Genomic DNA, 26,567 nt, shown 5'->3' on the forward strand with positions numbered 1-26,567 from the left:
AAGAATGAAATTACTAACCAGTTGTATTCTTTCCAACAGTTTTATGGTGTAGTATAGGATATAATCTCAAGGGTTATGCCAATGTTTAGTAGAAATTGAGTTTAAGGGACTCTGTGTGTGTGTGTGTGTGTGTGTGTGTGTGTGTGTGTCACACATATAGTTATATATAGCATATGAAATGAGTTATCAGACTTTGAAAACTAAACCAAGTAAGACCCAAGCTTAAAACCCATACATGGCTTTAAACACACATACATATCAGTCAATGTCACCAAATTCCTTGATTCTCAACAGCTCCTGTAACTTTAACAATCTTGCTAAAAAAAAAAAAAAAAATAGGAGAAAGAAAATAAGCAGTTTCAAAAAAAAAATCCCGTAAACTATGGAAAAACAAAGTCTAGTGTCCTGTCTTATTGAATCAGGGGGCAAAAATGCCTTCTTGCTGTAAAAAACCATCCCCATCATAGGTGCAGAAGCTCCTTGAAGGCAGAGACCATCAGTGCTATTTTTTAGGGGAAAAGACAACTGAGCACTCAGGTTCTCTAGAATTAGTTTTTAGCTATATCAAAACAATCAGTTATAAGTATCTCTCCATTAGTTATAGGAACAGAGAAAGTTCATGGGCTGGAGAGCAGAGAAAACATTTCTACTTTGGATTTATGAGGCAGGTTATTTGGGGCAACATATTTGTCTTTGTAATTCTGCTTCCCTTGGTTTAAGATGATAATACATTAGCTGGCTTTGTAAATCAGTTCACACAAACCCTGAGTTTAAAATCCATAAATGGTTTCCTGTCATTTTTAGGTTAGACCCGCATCACTGATGTGGCCGGCTCGGCCAGCCCTTGCCAGGCACTAGGCTTCCCCACTCGCCATGCTACCCTGCTCTCTTCTCCCCAGCCACTCTCCCACACACATCCTAGCGTCACCGGGTCACTGCACCTCCTGCTCCTCTCCTTGGATCGCTCTTTCTCCTAATTCACCTGACATCTCAGTTCCCGTGTTGTCAGGAAGTCATGTAACAGAGTCCACAGGGAGTATGGTGTCATTTTCCTTGGTCCAGGGCTTTTGTCACAGATTGTAATTACATTTTTAACCTTTGTGATTAGCAGCTGCCACCCCCATTGGCACGTGCTCAATGTTTAGAACTTTAGATGGAAAAAAATAGAAGAAGTGAATAGAATGGCTGAATAAATGAATGAATTCATGATCATGGAGGTGGGAATAGGGAACCCCAACCTAATTAAATCATGGGGAAAATGTGGCAGTACGGATCAGGAACCTGAAATACACTCGAATCTGCTATTCATCAAAAGTCTACATAATATATTTGATTTCTCATGAGCTTCAGTTTGGTCACATAATTTTAAATGGCTCAGAGATGATCCACAAAGGTGATAAACTTAAATTTCGTAATTCAGGGTAAATATAATTTGCAACAATCTTACAGCAAAGTTTGTCATTATATAAGATCCTACTTTCCTTAAACTTGTTCATTTAGCTGTTAATTTGAACATGGAAGACCTTAGACACAATCTGAACATGGAAGACCTTAGATACAACCAGAAAACAGTCATTCTTTGCTCCCCACAAACAGTTCCAACTACCTGGTGGTGGGGTGGGGGTGGGGGTGGGGGTGGCAGTTCTTCTTGCCCTTTGGATGAACCCTAGGCCAAGTCCCAGAGCTTTTCCTTTGCATTTTGATAATTAAAAATCCTTCAGTTTCTTGAAGTCCCAGAATGTCTTTTGGAAGTAATTTAAATGCCTAGCTCCTTGCTTTAACTACCATTGGAACTTTATTTCAAGAAAACACGTCTCTCCTTGGCCTATTTAGCCCTGCTAAATAGCACACAGAGGAGATGGCCCCCCATTTAGTCCCTCCTGTGTTTGCCCCCACAGGGGCAGAGGTAGGATGAGGGGAGGAAAGAGGGAATGGGAAAGGTCTTGACTGGCACTAGCATGTACTGGCGTCTCGCTCTGTGGCTATAGCAGCGATTAGCAGGGACAGAAAGAGAGGTGAACACCTCTCACTCTGGGGCTGCTTTCACGTGACCCTGACAGCCTCCCATGATCTCCACCTGGAGATCTCCTTGCTGTCTGTCTACTGGGCATTCCGTAGTGCACCTTGACCTTGCACCGAGAGTCCTTGTCGCTCTGGGCAGCCACATGACGTAAGCCACCTCCAGGGTTTCTCTCCATGGCCTAACTGGGTCCATGGGGGGCACACTTGGCCCACATCTTTAACGCATCACCAGTGGCTGGAGTAACTTGCCAAGCAACTTTCTGCTCTGTGGTCATAGGTCATTTACCTAACCGCTGATACTTTTTTTTACATATGCCTCCAATGATTAAAACAAATAATAAGATTTCCAGGTCCCACTAAAGTCTCTCACTTTATTTTCCACTGGGGGAGACACTTCTCACTTCTCATCCCTCCTCTGTCATGGATGGAGATTCATCATACACACACATACACACACACGTACAAACTCTATCACAAAGTCTAATACCTTGTGTCTAGCCTCGTAGCTTGTAACCATTTTCTGAGACTAGAGATGATAGTTCAGTTAAGGACAGAAAAATTCATTTTGATCACTCCCTTTTTGCAAATTCTGCTTCCATGGTCAGTCGTGACAGTCATGGCTTACTATCATTTTTTTAAATTAGCCTTCCACATTTTATACCCTGTTTATTTACATTTGAACCCTATAAAGATATACTTTGGCTATTTAAAATGGTTAACTCACTCCAAGTTCTCCTTCTCTGGTTATTTCTCAAAGCTGTATCACCAGTATCAGGAGAAATACAAACAAAACTATTTCTCTGATGAATGCAAATTCTAGCAGGCAGAAGTTAACAGTTTTCCACAGAGACATAAAAGTGGGGCTACTGGGGATATGGCTTGTATCACTCTCTAAGGACTGTCCAAATGAGAATTCTGTTATGTATTCACTACTAGAATTCAGAAAGGGAGAGTCAAACTCTAGTCTGCAAAATGCTGAGCAGAACCTAGCATCTGGGATCTGGCCAATGCTCCCTGAGGAAATAAGCAAGCACCCAATTATGACTGCGAAGGAGAGCAGATGTGGAAAACTCTTCCGCTGCCTGAGCTGACGGTACAGAATGACAGCCTGGAGGGTCATAGACACTGAAGCCCCCAGCTGCCTGGGGCTGATGGGGAGCCAAGCAGGAAGCTAGTCGGTGTTCTACAGCAGATCCCAAACAACATAGAGGCCTGAACTCTACCAGATTGACTTCTTGTTCCTGTTGCATAGTAAAAATAAATATAAGAGACCTCGTGGTGCTTAGCAATACACAGGCCCTAAATGACACAACCATGACAGTGAAAAGTGATGCTTTGAAAAGTGAGATGGTGAGGAAAAAGATGGGAGGGTAGATGTTCCTGACTGTCCGTTTCTCAGTGAGCACGCTCTACTCATGAGGTCATAATAACAAGGCATTTCTATTTGAGGGAAAGCCAGCAAAATTCAAATAGACCAGGCTATTTCTATCAGTTACTTATTTCACACGATGCCCCAACTCAGTGACTTAAAATGACCCTCATTTAGTTTTGTTCACGAATGCATGGATCAGCTGGTGGCTATTTTGGGCTTGGGCTGAGCTCACTCGTCTATCTGTAGTTGGCTGTGGGCCAACCAGGGGTTCCTGCTACGTCATGCTGCGCTCTCTTCCATGTTTGGGGGTTGGCCGGCCGAGGGCTGTTGGCTCTCTTCTACATGTGTCTCATTCTCCAACTGGCTAGCTCCAGTTTGCTTACATGGTGCACCGCCTTGCAAGGGTTGGAAAAGAGCCAGCCCTCACGGCTTTTTGAGGCTGGGGCCCAGAATTGGCCCAAAGTCACTTGCATCTCATTCTATTGGTCAGTGCAAGACACAAGGCCAACCCAGGTTCAAGGGGCAGAAAATAGGCCTTACTCTTGAAAACAAGCTGCAAAAAGCACATTGCAAAGGGTGTGAATACAGGGAGAGGGGAGCACTTGGGACTGTTACTGCCACAATAGCATCCCAAAGCTGCCAGGCCACATGAAGAAATGGAGGAAGGAGAAGAGGAAATAGTTTGGGAATCATGAAGCATAATAAAATGTTTAACACTAATCAAGTTCCAAAAATGAATCTTTTTTCATCCACACCTCAATAAGTGAGCTGCAGGGAACACTCAATCCCCTCTTCCTTGTGGAGCTCCAGCTTGTCATGCTAGTATCAAATTAAATACCACTTGCTTTAGGAAACTTGCCTGAAATGCCTTCCTTTTAGCCAGAAAATAAATCAAGTATTTCCTCTCCATAACATTTATAAGAATCTGTATTTTTGTTCCTGTCTTCCTTGCTAGACAAGGTGCTCTGAGAGTACAGGGTCCAGCTGGCCATATTTACATTGCACACCCTGCACCCCTGCCTAGACCCTGCATAGCACAGAGTAGATGCTGAATAAATATTTCTTAGAAAATAAACACAAAGGGAATGAATGAATGAATGAATGAATGAATGAACGAATGGATGGATGAAGATTAAGTTGACTATTATTAAGGAAAATGTATATATTGGGGGATATCAAATTTTCACGTGATTTCCACATCCTTGCCAAGATGATTTTAAATCCCATTCTCACCATCAAACAGAACAGAAACACTGTGAGAGATTAAGATTACTTTTTCATAACTTTGCACAATGCAGCAACCAAGTTTTAAACCCTGCATCTGCCCCTTTCTTTCAATTTAATAAATGCAAACTCAAAGGGATCCAAAAATGGCCATCACACTGTCCTTAAATCTTGATTGGAAAATGTGCAAATAAACAAAGCACAGGCTGTTGCATGAATAGTAGTCCTATGGCCAGTTACATTACGTGTAGCTGAAGAAAACTTTATATTATATTTGCAATGAGCAGAGCTTTCCAAAGGAAATGTTTCAGTCTTGGTCCTAGAAAAAAAAATCAGAGACTTCTGCAGTAAAATTGAATGCTAACAGAATAAACTTTGGTCTACTAGCTATTATAAGCCAGCTTTATACTAGGCATTTCTATGCATTTTTAAATTTAATCCTCATAAAGACCTACACCGTGACATTTCTTTTATCTTTTCTGTAAGGATAGAGAAATCAGAGCACAGTATGTTATGTAATTTCCTCAAGTCCTTGCCACCAAAATATTAATTTATTAACATTGTTGCAAAGCATGAGTTGGTTGCACAGAAAAGGAAGGTGGCGAGGTGGGGGTGGGGGAGAGGAAACTACATGGATTTATTACGGTTTGCCAGGAATTGTTGTCATAAATACTGTACCTCAGTTCCCAGTCCTGCTGCCCAGCTACACTGCTCACCTGTTTTTCACTTCTCTAGGTTTGTGTGCATGGGACTCTTCTCAAGTATGAAGGACTGAATCATGAATGCTATTGAGTTAGAGCTTCCAGGACGTTTATCAGCAAAACTAGCCAGTGACTCCAGCATTACCAAGTAAAGTACAGTAAACATGTTTCAGAATTTTCAAGAGGAAAGCATCTTCCTTATAAATCAACTGGTAAAAATTCACTATCCAAAGACTACACTCATAGATTCCCTTGCAGTTCCCTTTCCTAAATCCCAGTTTTGTGCTGCTTATATTCAATGGCCCCCATCCTTCATGGGTATCCACTCTAGGCCTTCAGCTCGTGCCCAAATATATTTGTGGTCTTCCCAGTCTTAAATTATATGATTAGAATATGAATTAGGGCTCCAAATGATTTATGAGCCATAGTTTGGAGTGTGGGTGTGCTCAGCACCATGTGGGGGCCGGAGGTCTCACCATCCCCAGCAAAACAACCCACGGTTGCTTTGATGCACGTCTCTCTTCCTGCCTCCTCTGCCTAAATCCTGCTCAGTTCAGGGCCTGCTCAGATGCCTACATTGCCCCAGACCAGAGGCTCGCCTGGCTCTGTTGCAAAGCTATCTGCGAAGGTATCTGGAATCCTAACGATGATTAGTATTTATTTAATAATCACTGTGTTCCAGACACCACACTAAGTGTGTTAATATGTTATCTCATTTAATGCTCAACTTTAATTCTCAATAGTATTTATGAGTTAGGTACCATTTTCATCCATCTTTTATAAATGAAGCTCAGAGAGATGAAGGGACATGTAATCACAAATAAAATAGAATTTAGATTTAAATCTAGATCTGCTGGATGCCCAAACCTCAGTGCTCAGCCACTGTATTATACTTTATGCATGCATTAGAATTTGTATAAAATTTATCCTGTAAATGTGGTATGCAAGAAAGGGTGCATTTCTTTGTGTTCATAAATGAAATCAAATCTGTATCTGTCTTTACTTCTGTGAAACTGTGTGCCCAGGACTCCTTTTGGATATGAAGGACTGACTCATGAATGGTGGTGGAAAATGCTTTCCTGCAATGGGTCATGAAAAGGCCTAGATCTGTTGTGCAGACTATATAAGATCTCTTCCAGTGTTCAGTTCACCTGAGAATCACAGGGTTCTGTTTTCTAAGCATAGAGAGCCCCTTAAAGTACTGAGTTCCATATTTTGGAGTTGGAACCATAAAGCCTAATGTCCAGCCTCACTAAAAGCCCTATGCAAAGTCTACTGCACCTGTCCTCCCTCCCAGTGAGATGCTGGCCACTTTGCCAGGATGCTGTGGGTTCATAGGCTGCTGGTCCTTACTGTTCAGGGAATGTCAGGCCTGTCCTCCTCTTTGAGAGTTTAGAAATCCCTTCTGATCATCAAAGGCCACGTGCCTCTCCTAATACCCCCTCTTACCCATGGCATAGCCTTCTCAAAGAGCTGCAGCTCCTGGAAAATAAAGCTGGGAGAGCAGGATGTCTCCTGGCTCCTGCTGCTTCTACTATAACCCAACCACCCTGTGCTTCAGGGTCAATGCCATGCCTTCACTGAATGGAATGGGCATCACTTGATTCTACAAACCAGAAAATGCAAATTGTCAGTCTTTGCATTACCTAGCCAAAGAAGTAAATGATTTGATTCAATATTTTCTGAAAATTGAGCTGTATTTAAAAACTGGGAGATTTCACATGATAGAATTAAATCTGGGGATTGTGGGAGGGTATTTCTCTTGGTGAGCATCAGCTGGTACTAAGGAGCTTCTGTCCCCTTGAGATGTCCCTGTTTTTCCAGGTCACCTGCATTTGCATCATTCAGTCCTGATGTTTGCTAATATGTAATGGATTTTCTTTGCAATGAAGAAATATTTTCCCATGTCTAAGCTTCTAACAAGTATGGAAATGTATAACTTAGAACAAAAGGGCTTCAAGTTTCAAAAAAATGGGGCAATTATTTTCTTGGTGGAGTGAAGAACTATGTATGAAATGTGCAGTTAAAACATGCCTGTTTTGAAGGAGGTCCCCTCCTAATTCACTCACTAATGCTACCTGCCTATCTTCCAGGCATCTCAGTTTGCAGCCCAGGGCAGGCCTTCTCAAAACAGCAGAAAAACACAAGGATGGACACACAGAAGTTGACGTCTTTTTAAGGTCGTTCTATGTAGGATTAACCCAAGACTTTCTGAGTTTACTTTCAAAAATACTTCTTCAGTCAGGCTGGCCTGGCCAGGGCACCCGGAGAGGTCTGCCTCAGCCTTTGTCCACCTTCTTCACCCATGTGGAAAGTTCTCTATCTATTCTTATTCAATAATAATAAATTAACTTTTAAAGACCTGCTATAATCTTGGTTTAAAACTCAATGTCTCCCATTAAGCCCTCTATCCTTTTTTAAGCTCACACTAATTTTCTCCTTTCTGAATGATATTAAGTATATAGTAAACAATAATATATAATCATGAATATAATATATTTAATTATAACCTGATTAACTGATTTATGGTTAATAGTTTTGTGTCATAAAGAAGTATAGATCTTTGAGTGGCAGAAACTGTTTTATATAGTACATGCTGTGTGTGTGTACAAGCATGTGTGTATGTGTGTATGCATCTGTGTGTGTATATGTGTGTGTGTGCATCTTTCTCCCCCAGAAGCCACTGCAGAGTTAGATACAAGCTGCCTGGAAACTATGGATTGATTGATTCAGTGGTGGAGATCTGAATTTTTGTCAGTACTATATTTATTTGCATAATTTCTGCTTTTTCCCATTATTTTCTTGAGCATGTGGGTTCCAGTCCTCCACCTCCTTCAAGAGTCACCCTCTGGGGAATTTCTGATTTACTAAACAACTGTGCCTTTAATAAAGACCACAGCAACCAGTGGCTCCGTTAATTAGAACTGAGATCTCCTGACACATCCCCTCGCTTCACTTCAGCAATTCCTCCATTCCTCAGAAGAGCTGTTAGGAACAACCATTTCAAGGGGCTAAACTACATCTTGTAAAGCAAGAGTCTGTGACTGGTAGCATTTGGGGTGTGTGTGTGTGTGTGTGTGTGTGTGTGTGTGTGAAAGAAAGAAAAAAACAGAGGCAGAAAGTTGGCAGAGGTCGGGGGGATTCACGAGGAGGACTGGGTGGACCCCTCCCTCCTCTGGGGTGTCGGGTGTGGAGCTGGGTCCCTTCACTGCTCAGGAAGGAGGCTTGTTGGTTGCATTTCTAGAGTTTCGCGTGGGGGATTCGTAGTTGAGTGGCCCAGCGGCCCGCGGGCGAGGAGACAATAACGAAGACAGAGTGTGAAGGGAAGGACAAAGAGTAAATTCTGACTTACTCTCTTTCATTCCAAAATGCTCTCCTCACTGGTTATTTGTCTCTTCTGGACCAAGGCCATCTCACTGAGGAGTATTCTTGAAGGGGTGCATCATTTGTTTCAAACACAAAAGGTGAGGGAACTTCAGATAGTCTCATTTTATATATTTTTGTTAGTGGAACTGACATTTTCTAGTACAGAATTGGCACATTTTAGGATCTTTCTTTATAGAAAAATAAAAACTATAAACATCACAAACATTTTCCTATTCTCATTTTCTCCCTCAAAACTGGTATAAGGGTAGCCTCGATGGATAGATGGTTTATTTGGGAGTTCAAGTAATTGAAATGCTCTTTTGAGTGTTCATGTTGACAGGTTTGCTTTCACATAAGAATCCCTAACTTGCACTGGCATTATCTATATGACTCGACATTTGCCCTTATATATCCCATTTCTTCCAATACGTATACAAAAATGTCTTTATTAAAGGTGTAACAGAGCTCTTTTCTTCTTCCCCTTCTGTCTGCCTCCTTCATAATCTAAGTTGGAGAGTATGAGGGGTTGAAGATATTTATGTCATTTCCCCTGTTCAGTAGACCATTTACTGCTCTACAAACATAGATGAAAAACTCAGGAAAGCAGATTTTAGATTAGATAAAACATAAGAGCAGCCTCAGGAGTTTGCAGTGGAAGAAAGTAAAAGTATGCTGTAAATTATATTTGCACTCTGCATTTCTTGAAAGATTCATTTCAAAGTGCCAAGACATATCACAGCTGACCTATTTTTATGCAACTTACTAAGTGTTCAGTAAAAGCTTACATGTGGAACATCTAATTGTTCCATTTCTGTTGATCTCACAGGTTCTTTTTTCCTTTGCTCACACTTTGAAATATTTGGAAACCCCCCTCCAGATTCAGTATCCTGCCCTTCTAGTAGAGAATCACCCAGTCTTAGGGTTCTCACCACTCCAAAAGTCTCTAGGCTCAGTGTCTAGTACCAATAAGTCTCAACTCCAGACCTATAATTGCAACTGTCTATTAGCCTCTCAATTAGATATCCCAGAGCACTTCTGACTTAACAGAGTCAACACTTGAGTCCTGACTTTCTCACCTGACACTTGTTCCACATCTTGTATTGACTGCCTCCCAGTCAACCATTCTTGAAGACTGAGAGTCTCACTGGATCTTTTGTGATGAAAACTGGATTACATTACACTTATCTTAAAAAATATTTAAATGGCTATAAAATGTCCAGTAAATAACACTCAAAACCTAACCATGATGTGACAGATACTGCCCATTGCTTATGTAACATCATTCCCCTCATCTCTGAACACAGACTGATTATTTCATTTCCAGATTCAAGTCAAAGGCCCCCTGATTTAAGAGAAAAAAGGGCCCTCTCTAAGCTCACGGAAATTCATTTCCCCTCACACAATAACTGGTCCAGAGGACATGTTTCCCAGTTTTGACCAACTAGCAGAAAGTGTCTGCAGAGGCATGATGCCCAAAATGTCATAGTCACAGTAAGGAAAAAGTCATCAAGGAGAGCAGAAGGGGAGAGTTAGAAGGATGGAGACTTCCTGGGTCCTCAGTGACATCATGGAACAGTTGCAAAACACCTGGAGCTGCCTACCTCCAGACTGGATGCTATGGGAGTTAACACAGGCCCTTTTCCCCTTAAGCCACTGGTCACTGGTACTTGTGCTGAAAGCATCTCTATCTAATATACAAGGTCCTTCAGGATTCTTACTATCTGGTCCCAACCAACTTTGCATTTTCTTCAGTCAATTTTCCCTCACTTTTCACATCAACAGTTGGTCCCATCCCCTTATGTTTTAGGTGTTTATCCAGAAGGCAGACTTCTTCCTTCTGCATCATTGTCCCGGTGAACAGCTCTTGATGGTTCAAACTCAAGCTCAAGTATCCTCAAGCAATTATTATTTTATCCACCAAAAGCCTCTGACTGTTCTTGCCCAAATCATATATTCCCAGAAAAAATGGATTAATCTTCAGTTTCACATATTATTTGTATATAACACATTGTATTGTGAAGATCTATTTGTCTCGTACTTGACTTTGAACATCTAAATGCAAGGACGCTTTATTCATCCTTGTGCTCTCAGATCACAGAACAGTGGCTGTTACATAACAGGCACTCTGTTTTCATATCTCTGGTCACAGTAGGAGCCAATATTGCTCATGTGTTCTGCATAGAGCTGGCACATACTTAGATGATTCTTTAAAATATGAATAGTAAGTCGAAAACTAACCATAAGTCCCAATTGAATAATGATGCCAACATTCTTTGGGAGCTGGCTTTTTTCCCCTACAAAATATCTGTTCCTTATTTTTTTTCTTTCTCTTTTTGACAAAATGCACAGATATCTTCTTCTCATATGCCTATCAAAAATATATTTTTTACTTTCTGCTAAATTCACATAATGATGCTTCTCCAAGATTTGAACTCATGCTGTTAAGTTGCCACCCATATGATACATGGCATGGCAACATCACCAAAGCTTTAAGTTACATTTTAAGTCTGGGGAAGCGATTGTTCTACCTTTGCCCGAGTACTCTCCTGTAGACAGCCCTTCCCAAATACAGAGATCATTCATCCTGTCTCAATTTTATGCATGGCTGTCAGAGAGACCACAGGCTAAATTCATGTAAATTGCTTTCCAAGATGAGTAGCAGAGTTGAGAACATTAAAAGATTGGTCTTTTCTTCAGAACCCTATCACTCTTAAGGAATAGAAACCTGAAAAACACAGGAGGTTGCTTGGTATTTATTATCTACTTCAATTGACAGCTCTCTGTGAGTCCATCATGAAGATTCATCAGTTCAAAGCAAACATATGCTACTTTTACAGAATTAATTTTAGTAATATTTATCTAATAACAATGAAAATTACATCACATGTTTTAATTTCAACTTGCGAAATTTACAGGTCTATTAGATTAAAATGTTCTAACTCTTTTGACTTAGATTTGGATCTTGGTACCAAGATCAAAGTCCAGGTACAGATTTCAGCTCATCAGAAGGCAGTAGAGAACATAGATACCATGAGTCCTATCTATGTTCTCTACTGCCTTCTGATCGCCTTTGTTATGTTTTTATCTTCAATTTTACTTCTTGTTTATTTTTTCCCAGCTGCCTAAATTCTTTTTTAGGAAGCAACGGAGACATAAACCCGAAATCACTTAAACTTCATACATTAAAAATGCTATAGACAATGCCTCCGGATGTGTTTGAAGAAATTCAGTACAAGATGTTCTAAGATGGCAGAGCTGCCACATTGCACAGCTCCATGAAGCACCATCCACTTCTCTAGGGTCCTTGTGAATGAGGCTCTCTGGAGGGGCACAAAAGGTCATTAGAGTCCTTTGTGTAAAGAGCTACTTAACGCTTTCCTTAAGAATAGAGACAAAGATATCTGTGGTTATGATTCTCTGTGTGAGAACTGCATAAAAGCAATTTCTAGATGTATGGAGAATTACCATCTGGGAGATCATTCGCTATCTTTCTTACCTGAACTGTGGTTTCCTGCTAACAAGGTGGGGCTCACAGAGCATCTTCCCAGTCTGCTGGTGACCACAGGTGGCCCTGGTGTTCCATCCCATTCCTGAGCTTTGATGGGCTCTCTGGGAGACGCCCCGTGATGCCCTCTTTCTTTGCTGTCCAGCCTTGGTAAGGGCTCCGTGCTGTGGCTCCGGACCTTTAGCTCCTCGGTCGATTCTGCACATTAAGAGAATGACGTTCTGTTAAATGAAAGTCAAATCCTCCCCAGACTCCTTTAAAAATTAACGAATACTTTCCTAAAATGTTTTCAATATAGTATTGGAAACTTAGACCTGCATTGGAGATGACACCATTTAATAGGAGTGGAGATAACATGGGGTTTTTTCTCTGCAGTGTGCAGATTAATACTGTGGGGAAGTAGTTTTCTCATTAGAAGAGGAGAACCTCAGTCAATCCTGAATCTTCATTAATAGCTCTTCCCTTGTGTTCATCTTCAAGGAAACTTCTTAGCAAACACTTCACACTTGTTTTACTTCCTCATCTTCCATCCATTCATTACCCTGCCTACAATGACATGAATCCAGCCCAGCCAGTCTACTAAAACTGTATTTGCTAAAATCACCTAGTGTCTTTCTGTTGGGAAATTTACAAGACATTTTGATTACTCTCTTATTTATATCGTCAATTCTCTTGGCTTCACTAATGGCCTCTCTCCCTGTGTCGTATTTCATGCCTAATGCCATTTCTGTGTCATTCATACCTTCCCTTCCACCTTTCCATCTTGGTTGCCTTAAAGGTACTAACTAACTTAGTAACTATTCTTCTCATTCTATAGCTACTCTTCCTGTGATTTTTATCTACCAGGATTCAACTAGCACTCACCTGATTGTTAGTGATTTCTAAATAGTTTATCAAAAGCCTGGATCATTCTCCTGAGCTTTAGACTCATTTTTCCAGCCGTGTGCCGGATGCATCTATCTGGATACCCCATAGATAACACAAATTTAACATTCAGACACTGAACTGGTCCCATTTCCTCCTGTCCAGCCAATCGTCTAAGCTAGAAGCTTGACTCTCCCTTTCTTTAACTGCTGCTCCCCAAACCCATCACTCAGCAGATTAGGCAGATTTTATTTCTGAATACCTTGCTTTCCCTTCTGTTGAACTTTGTGTCATATCTACTTTAACTACTTTGGTTTAAACTCTAGTCATAGCCCTTGAATTACTGCCACTTGTCCCCTAGATTTTGTCCTTGACTCCCCAAGGAATAAGTTCCACATACTGTCTAAATGATCTGTTTAAAATGCAAATCTAGACAAGTGTTTTTTCAGGAATGGATGTGATAGTCATTCTGTAATACATGTACAGAAGCGTTTAAACATGCATGTAGCAAATATGGTTTATGAGTGATACCTCTTGCATGTTCAGAACAGCATTTTTTCAGGGAACTGATGTGATAGCTAGTCTGTCATATACATAGAGACATGCTTCAAATAGATGTTCCTAACAGTGTTACTCACTTCCTGTTTTGACATCCAGGTTTTTTGCAGGGAATTGATATGACAGCAACTCTCTGATGCATGGAGAGAATACTTAAAAACAAAAACAAACAAAAATAAAAACTTGTTCTGAATGGTACCTGACTAAAATCCTTCCAGAAGCCAGTTACCCACGGAAGTATGTCTAAGCTCCTTCTTAAAACCCACAAGATTCTCCACCCTGTCAATCTTCCCCCCTGTATAACTTCAGTGCTTCCCACCTGAATTCAAGAAACACCACTAAATTGCTGTAGCCTCTTCCTTCCTGGTCCCTCCAACAAAAACAATACTGTTTCCAATAGCTAGTATCTCCTCTCTCACCTGTTTTGAATACCTTTATATCTGTGTTTGTTCAGTGTATTCTCCTTAGCCCTACTCAGTTTAGGACCCCTCTGAAGCCTCACCCACCCATATCACCACCCTGTGCTGAGAGACGGTCATCTCTGCCCCGACACTTTCTTATATCCTCTCTGTGAATCTGCTCTTCTCAAAAGGATCTGGGTTTTCTGAAAGCAGAGACTGAGTTTCATTTTTTTGCTTTTTTTCCCCATTGGGTGCCTTCAGCACCTAGCATATTGCTCAGTAGGTATTGAATTAATTTATTCATTTGGTAGGTTTCTCAACTCCTCAGGCATCTTTCTGATGTGTGCAGGAAATGCAATGCTTCTAATAGAATAAGAGAACCAAGAGAGTGTTATAAATGTATTAAAGTGGCACAGACCTAATAGTACTTTCAAAAATCTGATCACATAACAATCACAAGTTGTAAACTTCACCATGTTGAAAGTTTAATTCAAATAAGGAATCTTTGAGAAAGACTGTAGTAAAAAAAAATTACAGAAATAGTTCAGAACCTGTATTTTGACTTATTTATATTTAGATGCAAATACTCATCAAATTTGAGGAGTGAAATAATGCAAATAGAGAATATAATACAAATGTCCCACTTTGGTTCCCCATTATCTGAATCTGTGGGTCAGGCTGGATGATAACAGCAGCCCTGGGCAAGGGATCTGAGAGGCCCAGCTTCGCAGCCCTGGTCACGTTCAGGGGCTGGGGACTCATCACTGAGCCCTCCGCCTCTCCTTTTGGAGCCTGCTTTACCTTAACTACAATATGGAGATAATATCAGCCCTGTTCGATTTCCCTAATTTAATTTGAAGGATCCAATAATATTCTACATTTTTAAATATTTCAAAAATTAAACAGAGCCACATATGTAAAAAGTAGTATTAATTTAAATAAACTGTAGCCATTTGTCCTTTATGAATTTAATCTTTCTGCCTTTGGACTAGAGAATCACTGAAAGACTGAATATACAATGGGAAATTTCCAGACGACATATAAAAACAGAACTCTCACCCATTATCTACAGTAATGAGCCCAGGAAGCCAACCTACTATCTGTAAGTTGGACTTACAGGAAGTCAGGCCACTGTCTCTAACAGCCAGTCCAGGAAGCCAAACATTAACTGCATAATTGTCACAGAACAGTTAGAACTTGATTAATAACTGACAGCATCCTAAATTTTTGCCCCTGGTTCCCACATAGGTCCACCAGAGACAGTCAAATATACACTTCTACCTAGTCATCTAGGGTGTCTGCTTGTACTTGGGCTGGCCACAACTTCCCCATGCCAACAGCCTCCACTGGGGGCATATCATAGAGACTCCCCTTTGGCCCACTATAAAGCATTCCCACTCATCTCCCTGCCTTCGAGTTCCTGCCAACTGTAAGTGATGGTGGCTGACGACCTTGCTATAACAAACTCTGAACAAATAGGCTTTGCCTGCTCTCATTTCTCTGATCTTCGTTCATTTCCATATTGCTATAGTCCCTTCCAGCACCAGGATGCTATGCAGTTGTGTAAACACTTGTCATAAATATTATTCTATGATACAGAATGTAAGCCAGGAGGTTTAACATAACAACATACATAACAACCACCTCAGAAAGATTCCTGGTCTTTCAATAGGCTTGTATATAAACCTAAATCCCAGTTACATTGAAATTAAATATAAGATATCAAAATCTTTAAAAGTAATACATTCCACAATAATAACTGCTGCAAAACAATTTAACTCACACTTATTTTTCAGTACCCTGAGTCAAATGGAATAAAACCAGTATCAGAAAAGAATATGCTAAGATTCTTTCCCAGCTGTTTATTCACAGTTTCAAAGAAAATGCAACTCTGGCTTCTAAATGTCACAGCCTCCAAGTCTAATGACCCATCTGTTTCACCCCAGCTTCTCCTCCAGATTCAAACAAACCCCAGGATGCTTGCTTTCTTATCAACTTCTATATTTTTTTCCACTACCATCATTAAGCATTTACTATTTTTTTATCTTGTTTCTCTCTCTCATACACACACTCACACACACACACACACACACACACACACACACACACACACACACACACACTCACTCACACACACTTTCACCCCTGGGATTGAAATTAACCAAACTAAAAAATGCTCATTCTTAACACTGGATCCAATATTGTTCTTGCAGATTTGGACAATATTTTAAATATGAAAGGCTGACGATGTGTGACAAGGCACCTCCACCAACATCAACTTCTTTGTTCTCATTCAAATTACTCACATATGCATACTAGGGAAGTGTCACTTAGGGCTCAAACCTCAACTAAATAAAAGCCCAATACAGCTCTGGAAACAAAAAGGACTCTTTTTTTGATTCCTTCTTTGTTTTCAAGTCCCAGAGGTTAGTGCGCAGTAAATTTGGCAGGTATGTATTTCAAGAAACTTGAACAAAAGGACTGAAGAAATCATGCAACTCAGGCTTGTGCCTATGTATGTCAACATCTGCCTCCTAAATAGAAAGCAGAGCTGGAAAATCTGTAAGAAATCATGAAGGTATGATTGAGCATTTTATTTGGGAATAAATCCCAGCTTCCTACAAAACGCATTTTCTAATTAAAATAAGTATGAAAATATTCAGATAACTATTGAAAAGAGACAAATGAAAAGTGGACAATTAAACTAAGAAATATATTCAGTAAGACATATTGAAAGCTCAGTCTAGTCAGATGCATGAGGATGTATTTTTTCATCTCCAAATATTTCAATGTTTTGTTAAAGCCTGTTGAAAACAAAATTGATTTTAGTAATGTAAACTTTACTGAACAAGAGCAATCTTAGGGACTGTGGTAAATATTGAAATGGAAACTAAGTTCTTTCAGTGTCTGGATGACAGCCCCAGTGTGGAGCCCAGGGTCAACCACACAGAGGTCCTGGCCCTCTAGTCACCAAATGAACAACTGAGTGCTGACTGCTGATCTAAAGTCCGATTCTCACATTGAAATCTGACCTTGAATTGAAATCTTGCTGTGAAAAATGCTTGTATCATGTCATTACATTTGTCTTTCAGACTGTGGGTTTTACACATTATTGCTTTAAGTTTCTCACAGTGCTTCAATTGAAGAAGGATAAATATGCATAAGAGATTAAGACAAGTCTTATGATGACCAAAATATTCCCTCCAGATTCCAATCTATCATGCCTCATGCTGCTCATTCTGAAGTTTCCTTCTACATTTTTTCCCAATTCCTGACTCTTTATACTGTCTTTGAATCTACCTTTGTCTCTCCACTTTTATACCATTCCTGCCCTGGACCCTGGGCCATCTTGAATGACTAGGCTCCCAGGTCTGATGGCTTTCACCATCACATCTATCCCCCACTAGATACTGAGTTGCCCCAGAACCTTTGACACACACTTCCTCACCAACATGCACTCTCTCAGCAATGACATGGTACTGAGATTCTTACAAATCTTCATGACCCAAAAATTCCTCTCAAGCTCTAGAGACAAAAACATACAATACGGATGGACCTTTACATATATATACGCTTTACATAGAGACCCCACAACATGCTAAAACTGACCCCATTATCTTGCTGTTTTTGTGGTTTTAAAGATCATGTGATTGTTGATTTATGTATCTCGTTCCCCTACCTAATATAGAGTCCTCAGTGAGAAGAGAGGGTGAATGAATGCATGGATGCTTCACCCATACAGTGTATCGGCTTTCACGCCTGGATCTAACTGCATCTTGGGCCATGACTCACAGCCTCTCTCTTCACCTCTCCAACGTCACCCAGCATATGGGTGTTGATGTGAGCCAATAATCCTCATTGAAAAATTTGAGTTAGTTACTGTAGCCATGATTTTTGTGGTTAACCCACACATCTTTCTAATTCATTTGCTAATGATAGGCTAGAAAACAAGTGATTTGCTTGGGAAAAAATAAGTATTATTTGGAAATATGACCAGTAACACCATTATCCTGGGGGAATACAAGATTCCTTTCTCCTTTCTTTTTCTGCAATATTTAAATGGATTACCTTGCCATATCATTTAATTGCTTCTATGAACAGCTAGATGATTCAGATTGTTTAGACAAGAGTCTTTCATATTTGTTTGTAGCTGCTACTATGCTTGAAATTTCACACTCTCATGTAGGGATCCCTTGGTTACAAATATGGACTTGACTTGTGCCTGGTAATACAGGGACCAATGCTCGTGTTGCTGAGCATTGGAGCTTCCTGTGGACATAAGGAGCGCTTCGTCCCCTTATACTGGCATTCTCCGCAGGATCAAAGTCTCTCCATTCTATTCCAACTGCTGGAAAAATAATGAAAGGTGATCAAGGCAGAGTAATTAGGCAGAAAAGACAACAAATTTGAAAGGCTAAAGGAAGCACTGAACTAAATTATATTTTCAAATGGGTATTCAGATTCAGTCATCCAATTTTAGAGCTGAAGGAGACCTTGGAAAGCACCATTGCCACAGCTCACCCAAAGCAAGGTGAGTGTACCTGTCCTGCTGAGATGGTCGCCTGCCTCTGGAAGGAGAGCTCCAGCGAGGAGCAGTCCCCACCTGGTGGGAAGGCTGGGCTCCAGTCTGAACATCTTTAATTGCTAGAAAGCTCTTCTGCAGAGCTCAAGTCGGCCTCCCTCCAAGCGACACCATTTGTTGGTTGTTGGTAGTCCTGTTTCTGGAACAACTCAGAAATAGTCTATTTTTCTTTTTAAGTAAACATCCTATAGAATCCAAAGCGAAGCAGTCTGTCTCCTTTGGCCATGTCTTCTTCAAAATATAAATCTAGACCTCTCAGTCTCCCAGTCACCCTGACCCGGATACTGATTGCATGTCACGGTGTCTCTTAAAACCATGGTGTCTGGAGCTGATCAGAGTCAGACAGGCAGACATTGTTTACCTACGAGTCCAGGAGAGTGCAGGGGTCTTCCCCTTGCACTTCTGTTATTCCATCTCCTGGCTCTCCAGGGAAAAGGGAGCAAAGGCTCCCACATCTCCACAATGAAAGGGCACCAGGGAGCAGGGGCAATTATTTATTTTTTATTATTGCCTCCCTCCTGTGTGAACTCTGTCATTTGGGGTCAGTTATGTCAATTCCAACATCTAAGGGATGTCTTCTTTTCAAATACAAATAGAGGAAGAGCAATCATGTATGTGTCTGGAGATTTCATGGTCTTAAATAAAATCTGAAAGGAAGTCAAGGTTTGTGTTAATAAGGTACATAGGGTAAAACTTGTGGTTACAATAAAATAGGTGAGGCACATTATTTAATAAAATAATGAAATAGATGAGACACATTGATGTAGGACAAAATGTGCAAAGGATCCTAATCATTTTATCGGTGTTAGAACAGCTAAGAGTCTACACAATTTGCTTGAAATCACACAAATGGCAATAGTAAATAACCTGATAAAGAGACAGGTTCCCCGGCCACTGTCCAGTACACACATCTCACTCTAAGACACAGTGACTCAGAGTTCAACAGTTCTTTTTTCATGGTTGCAAGGTATAACACTTTCCACAGAGTAGAAAAATAAATAGAATTCCAAAGACATGTTTGGTCTTTAAAAACTCTCAGTTACATATTCAGATGATTTAATTACTCACCTTTTAAAAAAAAAATCAAGACGTGTGAGATTTGTAGGATACTGTAAATGATCTCTGCTTAAAAAAAAATATTTCACTGAAGTCATCAGGCAAAGCTCTAGTGTTGACATATGTTAGTAACACTTCAAGAAATTCTAGTATTGCAGGGCAATGAGAGGCAGTTTGCTCAAAGAACACAATCTATATCTCTATTTGTTCTTGTAATGCAGAAGCCAAGGGGACCTACTTGTGGGCAATCTAGCCAGATGCTGACCAAATCTGTTGTTCTCTCTGGGCTTCCAGTTACACCACACTTACTGGCATCCCTTGAAGTTAAGAAGAGTCATAGAACTGAGGTCTGGCCATTGGAATGGGGGTGGAGTGATGTATGCCACCTCCAGGTCTGGTCATAAAACTTCCCACAAAATCCTCACCCTCTTACAGCCCCCTCCTTCTGTTTGGGATTTTTTGAGATCCTATGTGCTGGCAGAGCCACTAGATGGAAACTTCCCAAAAAGTGTGGGGAGAATTGTCTATCTTCCATGGAACCCACTCATTGATTGTCACATGGCCTGTGACATATGACGTGCTCTGTGACATGAACAGGGCAAAAGTCGTATTACATTAAGCCACTGAGGCTTTGGAGTTGTTTGCTATAGCAGTTGTGCTACTGTAATACAGATTTTTTAACAGATATTGTTTCTCATTTTCCCTCCTGTAAAATACAGTCTAAAATATAAAAATATTATATATATATATATATATATATCAAAATTATAATATAACTGTCTAAATGTAAGAATTCTTGAGTTTCTAATGAGGCTATGTATTTATTGGCATACCGATAGAAAAATGAAGGGCAGAGAGATTAGTTAAATTGACAAATCGGTGCAATAGTTCAAGTGATGCTTCTCCATTAGCTCTACTTGTAATAAAAATATTTTATAAAACTGATAAATACATCTTTATTGAATATTTAATAAATATTTTAAATACTATGGCTTCAATAAATATGAGGTGAATGTACAAGTGGATAAGCCTCTGAAATGACCATTCAGCTTATATATTTTATTTATCTTCATTTGAATCAATACATTACCATCCAAATTTTTTCCAAATAGTTTGTTGTCCAAAATAGGCACAAAGAACAAAATCTCTAAGAAATCATTTTTAAAATAAGATTAAAGAAATGGTCACAAATAAAAAACACCATTCCTTTATAATAAAAAATAATTTATATATAACTTAGATATATTTGGAAAAAATCAAAATAAAATATTTCTCAGGAATATTGAAACCATAAACCATCCTGGAATGGGGTTGAGATAATCTGAAGTCCATTCTCCAGTCAGCTCAATAAAACATGCCTTCTTGAACCTTAGTTTTTGCCCATAAAATTATTTCTAACTATCATCCTAAATCTAAAGTTTTATACCTCTGTGATACCAAAGTTTCCACCAAAAGCAAAATAATTAATGGAGATTCAATAATACCATTATTCCTCTTCTAAAATACACCTCTTTTTTATATTTTGCAATGTTTTACAGCCTTGAGGGTGACTTTTTTGTATTCTAATTTAATTCCTCTTCCAGTCAAACCACAGTGAACTATAAAATAAATTGAGAGTGTGCTCCTTAAAAACATGAATGGTTTGTTTAGGATCTTTGGCAAACCCAGGATCTGGCTTATTTCTTTCTATCTAATTAGAGACTTGAACTAAACTGGGGTCTTGGTTTAAAAAAACGCAGACAATACCCTCAATATTTCTCCCTGTCCGTAGAAAGGGAAGTGAATGTTTCCTAGTTGCTACTGGAAAAGCAGGAAGACTGACTCTAAACAAGGTCTCATAACATCAGGAACATCAACATAGTGATTGGAGCTTCCCGGGACTAAGTTGCTAGTATGGGTCAGATGCTGTGATAGACCCTTTATTATTTAAAAAATAATATTTTCAATCCTCACATAGCCTTCCCAGGCAGATTTAATGATACCCTTCACAATGCAGGACAACTGAGGGCCTTGTTGGTTAATAAGCTCCCCAAGGCCAATCAGGGGTGGGTAATTGGAGGAACTAGGATTTGAACTCAGGTCTCTAAAGAAATAGCCACACCAGTGAGGCTTTGTTTTGTTTTGTTTGGGTTACTTTAAAGATGATTATTTATGTTTTTCTAAAAGAATCAAAAAGCTTTCTTTTTAGAAATATTTGAAGATTGTATAAACAGAACAGTTAATAAAAGGAGGCTGAGAGAAACCGGTGTGGGTATAGATATTATAGATTGTTCACAGCTCAACTCCTGTGACACTTCAACACATACACTGTGAAGAAGTCCACAGTAGTTCAGATGGGATGTAGACTGGATTAGTATTCCTGCAGCATGCTGTGTAATCCAAACCATAGTTATTAAGGCATATTTATCAGCAACAATGGAACAAGTAAAAAAATAAAGAAGGTGCATTTGCTAAGACTGCCTTTTGCAGTTTACATTGATGCTTTTTATTGCTTTGATGAAAAAACGCAAGTGTAAAAAGTATATATACATATATATATGTGTGTGTATATATGTATATATATATATATATGTATTTTTTTTTACTATGTTCAGCTAGTTGTATAATGTGTATGCTTTGTTGCATCCATGCAGACATTCTGCATGCCAGGCACTGTGCCAGTGAAAGACTGTGCCAGGGCAGTGAACCAAAGCACCACGACCTCTAAGAAAACAATTCCATAAACGCATACAGTATCAGAGCTCTGATAAGAGCAATGAGGAGAGGTGGTAGCATACAGTGAAAGGCTAGAATAGACAATTTTTCTTAGCTGGGAGGTCAAGAAATCTTAATTAAGTAGTGATGGGAAAAATGGCAAGAGGAGGGGGCGTTAGATGAGCTTTGCAGCCAGAGAAACTAATTGTTCAGCACACACGCCTCTTTCCCTGAGTCTGTCCTCCCAAAAGCTGACCCTACCTAACAAACTTCCAGCTTGACAAACAGCACAAAAGAATACTTTCAAAAGAAGTGTGGAGAGAACAATGGTTCAGGCTCCATAATCAGTTCAGCGTGTCTGGAAGGAAGTCTTTATATTAGGAAAGAATGGGATCTGAATTTACATAGAAAAGAAAAAAAACAAATTAAGGAAGATTTTGAGTGACAGGCTACAGAGATGGTGTTTATTTTTCAGGAGCAGGGTATGGTGATACTAGCAGTATTAAAGGAAGATTCTCCCAGAAGTGTGTAAGAAGGACCAGGAGAAAGATGTGTGAGGATTTATCCCAGGTCGAGGCTCATTATTAGCATCCTCTTATCTCTTGGCACATGAAATCCACAGAACTCCAGATATCACCATATCAACATCAGGATGCCAACCACTTCTTAAACCTCCTTTCAGTGGGTGTACAGACATAGAGGCAAAGACACAGAAATATAAAATATGTTGTAGCATATCTTTTTGTAAACTCCTTTTAGTACTTGCATCCACTGATGATGAATTTGTGACTATTTGCCAGACGAAGATCACTTTTGGAATTCCAAATCCATCATCTGTTCAAATGACAAGATAATCATTTTTTATTAACCACCCTCTTTGTCTGGTCTTAAACAGATGTCAAAATTTAGAGAGAATTACCAGACAAGGTTATATTGAGAATTCATTAAATAACTTCACTGAGCCCAGAGTCAATTCTCTGCATATTAAAAATGAGACTTAATTGTGGAAAGTGTCCTTACTGATCAACAACGCTTTTTACTTCAGAAGAGTGTATAAAAAATGCAAATGTGTCCCTATATTTTATCACATTAAATATTTACGCCCAGAGCTCTTGGCAATGTCCATAATGCCAATGGCAGTCTTTTAGTTCCTCCTCTTCACCATTTAAGACCCGACATTCCTGAAGCTCATCTTACTCCCTGTATATCCAGTTCCTTCACATATTTGATAGCGAAACTACTGACAAAAATCTCTTAGAGGGGTAAAAAGAACTCCAAAATACTTGACCAACAGAGTTTTAGGGTTATAAATGCTTTGTAACCTGGATGGGGCACACATTTTGACTTAGGATAGTTTATGGCATCTGTATCTTCCGACAAATTCCGAAATCTTATGCCAACATTCACAGAAGACCCAACACGAGTGTCCCTCTTAAGTAGGACACAAGGCAGCAAAATAGCATAAAGCTAAAGAGCTAAAAAAGAACCTTCTCAACGAAAGGAGGCCACAGGAACATGAACATATGTGCTTTTTACATTTTCTTCCTTCCTTCTGCCCCAGTCACAGCACTGCAGAATAGGGATGGCATAGGACAGAGATCTCTGGGTTGAATCATTAGGGAAACAACCCTGCAAGTGGTTCTGCCATCATCTGGGTGATGTTGGATTCATTTTCCTGCTTTCTGTGTATTCATCTTTCAAATAAAGGATTTAGTCCATAGCATCTCTAAGATGCCCTGTGGATCTGAAGTACTAGAGGAAAAAAAAAAACTACAAAAACAAAGAAGGGGACAAAACTTAAAATCATATATTTTCTTTGCTCAGCTTAAAGTGAAAGGGGATGCATGTGTGCCTAAATACATTACAGAAAGGAGACCAATGAAAGTGGTTCCTGACTGAGGCCCCATGTTCTTAAAAATATAACTTTGGCTTTTTTTAAAGGAGCTTTTCAAACTAACTAATGATGCCTTGCTATAGGACAGAAGAGGGGTGGTTCTACGTACAAAGTATACTCAGGTGTCACAGACAGCATGAACAACCACACAGCCAAAATGCATAGCAAACGATACCAAAGCCCAAGGACAAGTAACGATGGTACAAAGAGAATAAAGAAACCATCGCTATAACTTGAGTTGCCCTTGTATGAGATATTCAAGAGGATTTGGCTGTGTGCACAGAATCGCTACTTACTAAAATCATTGGGAGAAAGTTGACCAATTATCTATCAGAGGTAGAGTCCAAATTAACTTCTTCTAAAGAAAAAACATGTGGAATCCTACAGATGCCTCTATAGCATTTCTGCTTTCATCTACTTTTTAAGCAATGATGTCAGAACAACCCTTTGAACAAGAGGAGAGAAAGAGAAGGACTAGAAAGCAGAGAAATATTCTGAAACTAGACATTTTATAGATTGGGAAGACTTTGGTAATGTGGAACATTTTTATGTATCCTCAAAACTGAGTTAATGTGCATAGGAAATTACTACTAGTCATTTGGGATCAAAACTGAAGTTCCTGTTGCATGGGCTATTGCCACATTTTTATAGAAATGTCTTAGATGTTGTTGGAGGATATAAAATTGGTGCTAATAATGTAGCGCATGGATTCATACCAGCAATTTGGAAAGCAAGTGCAGAGGGTTCCTGCCTCAGACTGTGATCGGGGAAGTCCCAACCACAGCATTTTACAACGTAAACAGAGTTGTCTTTGGGGTTATGAGACCCTGGGTACCAGTTTAGACTTAGTCCCTAATTAACTGTGAGGCCTTGGGCAAATCACTTTCCTCTTCTGAGACTTTATTTGTTTATCTTTACATGAGGCCTCTGGACTCAAGGATTTTAAAGTTTAGGATTCTACTGGTAAAAACCAGATATATTCTATGTTAAAGGTTCTCAGTCCTAACTGCATATTAGAAACACTTACAGAGACTTCAAAAAGTATCCATGCCTGGGCCACAGTAAGATTAGACTGCGGGGTGGGGGATGCCCTGACATTGGTAATTTTTAAAAGCTCCCTGAGAGATTTTCTAAAGTAAAACCAGGATTCAGAACCACTGTTCTATACTTACTGGAATGTTTTTAGCAACATTTAATATACTTCTCATTTTTCCTTTTATAGACTGGCTGAGTCCTTTATTTCTATTTTAGCTGAATGCATGTTAATTATTCTTCTTTACCCAAGAGAAAAGAAAATGAGTAAAAAACAAAAAACAAATTAAAAAAGGAGCTGACCTATTTAATATTTATTAGAATTCCTTGAAAAAAATTGTATTGGTGGAGAAGAAAAATGTTTGATCACATCAGATTTTAAAATGATCTCCATCATTTATTTATTTGTGTTATGATTACTCCTTATCTTCATAAGTAAGGAAAAAATTGATCTGCCAAAGCAACCAGTGAGTGGGTGGGCAAGAATTTGTTGCTGAATTTTGATTCTGTTACTTGGCTTCCTCCGTTAGACTGCCGCATAAATGATAAAGAAACCAGCAGTTAAAGGAAGATAACCAATTTCTTTATGCCACCTGCCAGACAATCATTTGGAGATAAAAAGTCATTGATCTGAGATAGCCAAAAAGCATCATCTTTACTTCTAATTGTTGTCTGTTTTCTATGCCTATTTTTTTTTTAAAGGTCATAGATTCCTCTTTTAATTTTTGCAGGAAAGACAAGCTTTTCCACTAGAAGGTGGGAGGTGTGTGGGTAGTTGAATATATGCACAGGTGCAATCAACTTTAATTAAGACTCAAATCATTTTAACAGGCAGATGGAAAAATGCTTCAATCTTCTCTAAAAGAAACCTAGCCATTCAAGCACTAAAAATATTAATTCATGGGAAGAAAAATATCATTTCTATTCTTCCTGAAAGATGTAATTCTGAAAATACAATTCTAAGTGTTTGTGAAGAAAACATTAAGTGCTAAGAAGAATAATCTCTTCATTACAAAGAGAAAAACAAAATTAAATTCAATCTAAGTAAATGCAAACTTAGACGGTTGGAATCACAGTTCCTAATGCCCATATTTGGGTCAGGGAGGGGTTTAAATAAGTCATAAGTTTCCTAAGAAAAGCAAAGCAGGAATTTTAATCCTTTAAAAGGTAATATAGCTGATGGCTATGGAACTACATGTCTACAGCACTGATTTTAATTCACCAGGTCTCTAGATAAATATGGCTAGAGAGAGAAACAGTGTTTGGGAATCACTGTTGGCCCATCTGGTATTTTTT

The 26,567-nt window shown here is 39.4% G+C and overlaps 1 protein-coding gene across 2 annotated transcripts in view; it reads right to left on the bottom strand.

Moving 5' to 3' along the window:
- The window catches only part of NYAP2 (neuronal tyrosine-phosphorylated phosphoinositide-3-kinase adaptor 2), a 239,826-nt gene that overhangs the window by 50,111 nt on the left and 163,148 nt on the right, over positions 1-26,567 (bottom strand). For both annotated transcript variants that reach the window (XM_036913631.2, XM_036913638.2), the window contains one exon: positions 12,182-12,388. In XM_036913631.2, coding sequence (XP_036769526.2) covers positions 12,182-12,388 — 207 coding nt within the window. The remainder of the gene's footprint in view (positions 1-12,181; positions 12,389-26,567) is intronic.

The sequence above is a fragment of the Manis pentadactyla genome, chromosome 6 (assembly GCF_030020395.1).
Source record: "Manis pentadactyla isolate mManPen7 chromosome 6, mManPen7.hap1, whole genome shotgun sequence".
Lineage (NCBI taxonomy): Eukaryota > Metazoa > Chordata > Mammalia > Pholidota > Manidae > Manis > Manis pentadactyla.